General features: G+C 35.1%; 2 protein-coding genes across 2 annotated transcripts in view; both read left to right on the top strand.

Annotated features, from left to right (window-relative positions):
• Window positions 1-1999, top strand: part of LOC110412288 (G-type lectin S-receptor-like serine/threonine-protein kinase SD3-1) — a 3219-nt gene extending 1220 nt beyond the window's left edge. The window contains exon 2 of the mRNA XM_021422817.1: window positions 6-1999. Within this exon, the coding sequence (XP_021278492.1) occupies window positions 6-1843 (1838 nt within the window). The 3' untranslated portion in view covers window positions 1844-1999. The remainder of the gene's footprint in view (window positions 1-5) is intronic.
• A 1737-nt stretch (window positions 2000-3736) lies between these two features.
• Window positions 3737-7339, top strand: ACD1-LIKE (ACD1-like protein). Its single transcript, XM_021422911.1, has 7 exons — window positions 3737-4468; window positions 4708-4895; window positions 5733-5818; window positions 5905-6089; window positions 6194-6382; window positions 6550-6737; window positions 6897-7339. Exons 1-7 carry the CDS (start codon window positions 3953-3955, stop codon window positions 7150-7152), a joined length of 1608 nt encoding a protein of 535 aa, XP_021278586.1. The 5' UTR covers window positions 3737-3952; the 3' UTR covers window positions 7153-7339.
• Window positions 7340-9057: the final 1718 nt, after the last annotated feature.

Genomic DNA, 9057 nt, shown 5'->3' with positions numbered 1-9057 from the left:
TCCAGGTCAGTCTTTACGTTTCCCTCAAACCTTGAGGGCGCCTTCCACAAAATCAGTATCTAGTTACTATAATTTTGTTATTCAGCACTCAGGAGAGCTTGCCCTTGTATGGGAAGCCAATGTCACGTATTGGAGGATTGATTTGAGCTCCAATGATGTTATTATGGAAGCAATATTTGATTCTAATGGTGCTTTAGGGCTAGTTGATGATAAAAGTAGAACAGTTTGGTCCGTAGCAAGTGAGGACTTTGAAGATCTCTCTGTGGCTTTGAGGCATCTTAGGATTGATTCTGACGGTAACCTGAGAATTTACTCATGGGTTAATTTGCTTCATGCTTGGAGAGTAGGGTGGCAGGCAGTTGAGAACCAGTGCAACATCTTCGGTTCTTGTGGTTTGTACAGCATATGTGGCTTTAATTCGACAGGACCTATTTGTGATTGTCTGTATCAGGATTCAGTTGCTTGGGGATCTGACCTTCCCTTGGTGGATTCTAGTGGTTCTGGATGCAGGAAAATGGCTGATTTGGAGAACTGTAAGATGAGGACTAGCATGTCAACCCTGAGACAGACAGTTCTGTATGGTCTTTATCCCCCTCAAGATGTTGATATGATGCTAAGTGAGGCAGCTTGTAAAGAGTATTGCTCCAATGACACCAGTTGTATGGCAGCCACTTCAAAAAATGATGGCTCGGGAGTTTGTACAATTCAAAGAACGAGCTTTGTAAGTGGCTATAGGAGCCCATCAAGTCCTGCAGTTTCCTTCTTGAAGGTGTGTTTGGTTCCTCAGGCAGTTTCAGCTAGGGGAGCTAATCCCCACAGCAGTGCCAAGTCAATTCCTTTGACATCTACAAGATTCCTTGGTCGTGGAGGTGACAAGAATATGTTTATAAGGGCTATCATTTTAATAGTTTCGGTAACAACCATGGGCTTTATCACCATTGAGATTTTTGTGCTTTGGTATATCTATCGAAGATGGCAAACTGAAGCTCAAGCAAGGATCCCATTTGGAAAGTACACTCTGATGAATCATCATTGCAGCTTTCTCATCAGAGTATCTTTTGAGGAGATAAAACAGATTACTAGTAACTTTTCAAACCAGCTTGGCCCCTGTGTCTACAAAGGTGTGTCTCCCCATAAAAGCCCTATTGTTGTGAAGGTATTGGACAACGTTGTTGCAAGCGAGAAAGATTTCCAAGTTGTGGTTTCTACCTTGGGCCAAATGTATCATCGGCACCTTGTGCCTCTGAAGGGTTCCTGTTTTGAAGCAGAACACAAGTGTCTGCTATATGAGTATATTTCAAATGGCTCTTTGGATAAGTGGCTATTTGACGTGGAGAAAAGAAAGACTGAACTAAATTGGCAACGGAGGCTTGATATTGCTCTTGGGGTTGCCCGAGCGCTTGCATATTTGCACACAGAGTGTCAAACATGTGTAGCACATGGGAACTTGAAGCTTGAAAATGTCTTGCTTGATGAAAAGCTTGTTCCAAAGGTTACAGATTTTGGGCTTAGGACCCTTCTCGGAAAGGAAGCGGCTTCTTCTTCAGAGTCTCCAATAGAAAGAGATATTTTCATGTTCGGGGAGATGCTAATGCAAATTGTTACCTGTGAAAGTGACATTCTTGGTGGCGATATGCACTCGCTCATTACTATGATTAATGAAGAACATAAATTGGAGGATAGCGTTGCTTCTGAAAAATTAGAAAGAGCTGTAAGAATAGCTCTTTGGTGTTTGCAAAACCAACCATTTTTACGGCCTTCCATTGGTGAAGTGGTTAAGGTATTGGAAGGTTCACTTTCGGTAGATAGGCCCCCATCAAATTTTGCTTTTAAACAGGGCTGATAGATGGTTGACTGAGATTGAAGTAAATGCCTAGAAGAAGACTGACTTAGGTTTCTCATATATAGTATAGAGCTTGGGAGGTTTTGGTTTCCAAGTAACTGATTAATTACAAGGATGCTGCATGTTATTGACATTTCTGAGATATAAATGATACTGGTTTCCTAATTGTTGTTCATTCTCTTGCATGGAAGTCATTGTTTTTGTTAAGCCAACCAATCTGAATACCAAATGATATGTTGAGAAAGCAAAGAGTTAGTGTCTACCATGTTTGTGTTGTACCATCTAACAACAGTTTGTCAAATATTAATATTTTGTTTCTTGGAATTGAAGGTATAATTAAATGATTTAATCAACAAATATGAAAAATATATTTTTCAATAGGTAAATTAACTTGTGAAATATTAATTACATAAAAATCGTTGAATGAATTAGAAAACGAAGCTAAATCTATTAACAATGATCATGAATTTTCTGAGAAAACAAAAATTATATAAAAAAGAAAAGTAAGTAATTTATTTTTGAGTTTGGCATAAAGAATATTATTTTGAAAAACAGGCAAATGTTTGTTGTATAAAAATAATTACAATGTATAAGAAATCAATTTTTTACTTTACACATTAAGAGGATACTATTGTCTATAATTAATTTTACAGATTATTTCATCTTGATAAAAAAGATCAATTAAACCATCCTTTAACAAGATTTTACAGATTATAGTTTTAATTTTTAATTAATAATATACATAAATATTAATTTTAAATTTATTTTAATTGAATATTTATGAAGTTCACAAATCATACTAAATAATAAAATATAGATTAAAATACCTAAAAAATAACTAGTAAACGGGGATTGAACCAAAGGAAAGGCTGAACACAGTAATAATAAAAATGGTGATCCTTTGAAACGTACACAAACAATAGCATTCTTTCAAGAGGATCCATGTTCAGTTTGTATAATTTCTCACGTTTTTTTTTATTTTTTTATTTTTTTTCTTTGAGAATGAAATTGTAGTGTAGATGCCAACAATAAGAATTAAATCCAAAATAACTGGTTAGCTTATCTTATCTTGATCATCAATGGACTCAATTAGTCATTGGCTTGTACAATTTCTTATCATCTATTATTAAATTTGGCAATGAGTTAATTAATTACCATTAATCATTACCACATATTGTTGTATTATTAGAATCTTGATGATCTCTCGAAAGTACAAGTCCACATTAACTTGAGTTTTAAGAAAGATAATATTTGATATAAAAAAAAAGTATATTTTTTATAATGTACTTAATTAAATTATATTATAATGATTTATAATAAATTATTATAATATAAGATTGTAACATAGTCACATTACAGTTAATAGATGTAATATAATTACGGTTTAAAACTAATACGATTTGATTGTATTGTTCTCTACAATATTTTTAAAAGCATATTTTCCTTTTAACTTTTAAAAAAATTACTCACAATTAAAATAAAATAAAAAATATAAAAAATTATATTAAAAAAATAAAAATAAAAATAAAAATAAAAATATAAAATTATTATAAAAATGATATTACATAAAAATTAATAATTAAAAATATAAATATTTTAAATTTATATTTTATTATATAAATTTAATTTTAAAAATTAATATTATATTCTTAATAAAATATTTATAAAAATTTAATATTATTTTTTTATATTTTACTCATAACTTTACTCGTATATAAAAAATTATAATATTATCTTTTTTCACATTTGTTATAATAAAATAAGATGCAATGGATAAGACACCAAGAAGATCAAAATTTCAGGCGACATGCAGATAGTAAAGCATGGGTTGACGCTTGCACACGCATTCCTTCACAAGCTGAGCCTGAAACCATATCAACCACTCACTCAATTACTTAACTAAAAATTTATATATACGACCAGGAATTGCCAAAGGCCCATCTCATATTTTCTCACTCTCTTCTCTCTTATGTTGTGACACCGTGAACCGTTTTCAGCCTCAGGTTGTTTCTCTTCTTTCTTCCTCGTTGTGAAGTAATCAGCCAAAATTATTGTTAACACTTAAAAGATCAAGAAAAGAAGAAAAGAGTGATATAGAGAGAGGCAGCCATGGATGTTCTCAGAGCTTCTTCGGGCATTGTTCCTTCACCATACATTCCAACAGCAACAATCAACAACACCCAGTTTACTAAACCTTTGTTTCGGAATTCTCTGTTCAAACCACTTCATCATAAAAACGTATCGAATTCCAAGTTGTTTACCACCTTGTCATCATCCCCGGCATCCACAGAATCTGTGGATCGACCTCAGCCAGAAGTTGAGGCTGACAGTGAGCAAGGGAAATTTGACTGGTATGCACAGTGGTACCCAGTTATGCCAGTGTGTGATTTGGATAAGAGGGTGCCCCATGCAAAAAAGGTGTTGGGACTTGATCTGGTGGTGTGGTGGGATAGGAATGAGAATGAGTGGAAAGTGTTTGATGATACTTGCCCTCATAGGTTGGCTCCTTTGTCTGAGGGAAGAATTGATCAATGGGGGAGGTTGCAATGCGTATACCATGGTTGGTGCTTCAGTGGCTCCGGTAACTGCAAGTTCATTCCTCAAGCTCCCCCGGATGGCCCTCCGGTATTCCCTCTTGAACGATAACCTGATTTCTTAATTCACATTTGCATGTTTAATCTGTTCCCTTTCTTCTTTCTTGTTGTTAAGATAGTGAGGAGCTTATGTATCTTATGGTTCGTCTTCCCACAACTTATGTTGATTTTGTAATCACAGTCCATTTCCAGCAATTTCCTGTGATGTCTGGGTCTGAGCATTTTTGGCAAAAAGGATACTCTTCTTTACCTTTACATTCAAATTTGCAGGTCCACACATTCAAGAAAGCATGTGTGGCCGCTTATCCTAGCACCGTGCAGCATGACATTTTGTGGTTTTGGCCAAATGCTGATCCTCAATACAAAGATATTATTACGAAGAAAAAGCCCCCTTACCTTCCGGAATTGGAGGATCCTTCATTTTCAAAGTTGATGGGAAACAGAGATATTCCTTATGGGTATGCAAAGTCATAACTTGAGATTATCAAAAGATTCAATTCTACTGTTATGTCTTAGTATGGCCACATGCACTGCCTAAGCCAGTGTTTCTTTTTTCTTGCATACATCCCAACAAAATTTTGTATCCATTTTCTCTCACTAAAGCATATGACTTCTGAGCTTGATTACTTAAAATTTGAACTTAATCCTATCCTTAAATTCTAAATTTTGCCTTACCTGGCTGTAAATAACTTCAATAGATTCAAGCCAAGGGAAGTCCTGATGTCTATTAGCTTCTGCAATGTCAGAATTTGGTGATCAATTCCATCTTATTGCTTCTTCCCTTCCATTTTCTCATCTTTATAGCTTCTTGAATGATGCTACTACTTCAACATCTTTTGGAACTCATAGTTCTCCCGGCATGTCATTTGTACTACTCCCTTCGCTCATGGTGTTAGTCACCACTCACCACTACTCCTTCAAGGACTCACTGTAGATAATTATAGACCTCTACTCTTGATCCTTAAAGGAATAGGCAGCTACTGTGACTTTTTTAAGTCCTAGATTGCATTGGACTATATTTTGTTATAGTACAGAACTTTGAATGAATTAAAAAGGTGGTGATGCACATAATTAAAAAGAAAGAGCATAACTAAATCCAAAACCATCCGGAATGAGTTGGATCTTGCTGAAAGGATCATTTGGCAAATTGGACAAACTTCTTTCAGCAGATAGAAGGTTAACTAAAGTTTACAGAAGTTCTATTGAGAACGTAGAACTACAAGTCTACATGCAGGAGACACCTAATACGATTGGTATTTGCTGAATTTTCTTTAAGTAAACTTTCTCACTTTCAGGTATGAGGTCTTGATTGACAATCTTATGGATCCTGCTCATGTTCCATATGCACATTATGGAATAATGCAAACTCGGAGCCCCAAGAGTAAGAAGTTCTTAATGTATTTCAAGACTTTTTCCCTCCTCTCCCAAATGAATTTCACACATCTAATTGTACATTATCCTTCACAGTCAAGGCTGACAGAGAAGGGGGAAGACCACTTGAGATGAGTGCCAAGAAGTTGGATGTAAATGGTTTCACTGGAAAGCAGGACTGGGGCAGTTCTAAATTTATTGCACCTTGCATCTTTCATGCTTATGCTGATCCTGCAGTTGATCAAAGAAATGGATCTGAAACCCCAACTGAAACCAAAAAGGTTCTCCATTCAGCTTTGAATTAGCTATTTGGTGTAATTAATATTGTATATTGCTGTTATTGGCGTTCCAGATGGTTTTATTCATAAAACTGTAATTTGTGCAGGCATCACCAGCAAATCGGAAACTTTCTTTGATTTTTATGTGTGTTCCAGTCAGTCCAGGTAATAGCAGATTGATCTGGACCTTCCCGAGAAACTTTGGTATTTGGATTGATAAAATTGTTCCACGATGGATGTTTCACATTCGACAGAACCTGATTCTTGATTCTGATTTGTATCTTCTTCATGTTGAGGTGATTCGTATATCTCGTGCTCAAACAAAAGTTTCATTTATAACCATTCTTAAGGAAAGTATTTATTTTGGTGTGCTCACTAATACAATTATGTGATCAACCACTAACAGAGAACTGGGAAGTTTCTAATCAGGATTGTACTACCTAACATCCGCCTCTCATTGTAGGAGCGTAAGATAATGGATATTGGTTCTACCAATTGGCAAAAAGCTTGTTTTGTGCCTACAAAGTCAGACGCCTTAGTGGTTGGTTTCAGAAGGTGGTTAAACAAGTATGCTGGCAGTAAGATTGATTGGAGGGGGAAGTTTAGTGGAGCTCTTCCTCCATCCCCTCCTAGAGAACAACTGATGGACAGGTAAATCAAGTACTTCATCCTACAACCTTGACTTTCTGAGTGAATGGTCATGCATCTTTCCTCTGATGATGTTTAGTGGCCAAAACAAAAATTAGTGTCAGTGATTTTTAACTATTAGAACTGTTAGTTCAATAAGAAGCTTTTTGTTAACTTCCGCAGGTACCGGTCTCATGTGGTGAACTGCAAGAGTTGCAATACTGCATACAAGGGTCTCAATGCACTTGAAGTCATCTTGCAAGTCATATCCCTTATTTCGATTGGGATTGTTGCTGCAACAAAGCAGGGTGTGATGTCAATGGTCACTAGAACAACAGTGGTTTCGATGGCAATCATATGCTTTGCAGCTTCAAGATGGTTGGCTCACTTCATCTACAAAAATTTCCATTACCATGACTATAACCATGCCTTTCGCTGAGATTAGTGATTCACCAATAATTTAGTAAGGTGAAGCTAATTGGGCACTTGTATAAACCTAATAGGCAACCATATTTGGCTAGCAGTTTCAGAACCACAGTTAAGAGACCTTAGTTGTTGTCTTCATCTTGAAGTAAACATCTGTTTCAAAAAGCGACCACAATATATGCATTTCGAATTGCTTTGCATTTTGAATTGGCTAGCAGTTCAGAGCTGAGCAGGCTGCCTGCTAACGGTGCAAAGGGGAAGATACCGAAGGTGAATCCGTGTATCAGAATAAACTTGGATGACTTTATTAGCCAAAGTGCGATGCTTGATATTTGAAACAATTTTCTCATTTCGGTCCTCTCCCAGCATGAAGTCTTCGTTGCTTTAGCTGGAATTTCAGGTCTGGGTAAAATGTGAAGTTGTAAACCCATAATCTTCCTTGCTTTCTGGGTTCAAAGGTGTAACTGCTACACTTACAAGAAGCGCTGCAAAAGTAAGCAGAAGACAACATTGATTTAGTAACTTTTCAGAGTTACACCACATAAGTGATTAACTTGAATACTTCATATGAATCTTAACGATTTTGCTTACATCAAATATAAGGGGGTACATCCAAACGTACTCCCCATTTGCACTTACCTCATGTGCTCATAAAAAAATTTGGCCTTGTTAGTTTACAAAAAATTATTATACCCCATAAAGCTTTAAAAGCTTTTCACTTGAGTCCCTAAAGAAAATAAATAGGTTAGGAATTTTTATTGTCAAGTAAACTAACATCACTTTAGGTCCTTTCTCACTATCAAGTCGCATATCTTAACAAATCTGTTTAGTGGTTGTTTAGGGTAGTTGGAAGAGTAAATCGTTGACGAATAATATGTCAAGTTGAAAAGTTAAAGACTTAAAACTTAAAAGTGATTGGAGTTTATAGACATAATGCTCAAAAAAGTCTCTAAACTATTTAAGAAAATGCAAATAAGTCTTTATAACTTTTATTGTATTCAATCAAGCTCTTATATTTTCATTTTGGATCAAATAAACCCTTATGACTAATGGTTAACTAATTATCATTAATCGAAATACCATTTGTCATTTATGTTCACATAATACTAACGTGGTGATAATTTAGAGAGTGAAAAATGCCACATGATTATGTCATTATGTTATATTACTATGTCACGTTATTATTAATTATGATATGTCTGCCTGTCGTGTTATCCTCAATTAGGACATGTCAACATGTCATGTGGTATAGAATGACAAGTGGTGTTTTGATTAAGTCAACCAAGGGCTTATTTGACTCAAAATAAAAATATAAGAGCTTATTTAGTTAAAAATAAAAATTCATGGGTTTGATTGAATGCAATAAAAGAATAAGGGCTTATTTGAATTTTTTATAAATGGTTTAAGGGTTTTTTAGGTATTATTCCAGTTTATAATGTACCAAATTATTACCATCAGCCATCCACTACAAAAAAAGGGTTTTACCGATGGAAATGATTCCATCTATAAATTTCGTTGACATTGCCAACAGAGTACAGATCGATTTCATAGTAAACATGTTGCGAGAAAAATGGACGAAATATTGACAGAAGGCATTCTTTTGGAAAGTGGTCGGTAATTTGATGGCGCATATTGAACAAGGAAGGCACAAAGATTCTCGACCAGTCCTGTTCATCGGTGTTGATGATCTTCGACGGGATTTAGAGATTAGATTCTCAATGGGAATATCCGTCAACAATGCATTTACAATATTGACAGAGTTTCTCATAGAATTGCCATAAGTAACGTTGTTTCAGAAATTTGTAGATTTATTAACTATATTATCGATGGAGTTTCTGTCAATAATATCTTATAGGATTTTTAATTATTGATGAAGTATTCTGTTTGTAAATTTAATAAATAGATAACCCCATTAGGC

The sequence above is a fragment of the Theobroma umbraticum genome, unplaced genomic scaffold, assembly GCF_002168275.2.
Source record: "Theobroma umbraticum cultivar Fairchild unplaced genomic scaffold, ASM216827v3 scaffold_95.0, whole genome shotgun sequence".
Classification (NCBI taxonomy): domain Eukaryota; kingdom Viridiplantae; phylum Streptophyta; class Magnoliopsida; order Malvales; family Malvaceae; genus Theobroma; species Theobroma umbraticum.
Note: the sequence above shows the minus strand (reverse complement) of the source record. Positions and strands in the feature narration are given on the sequence as shown.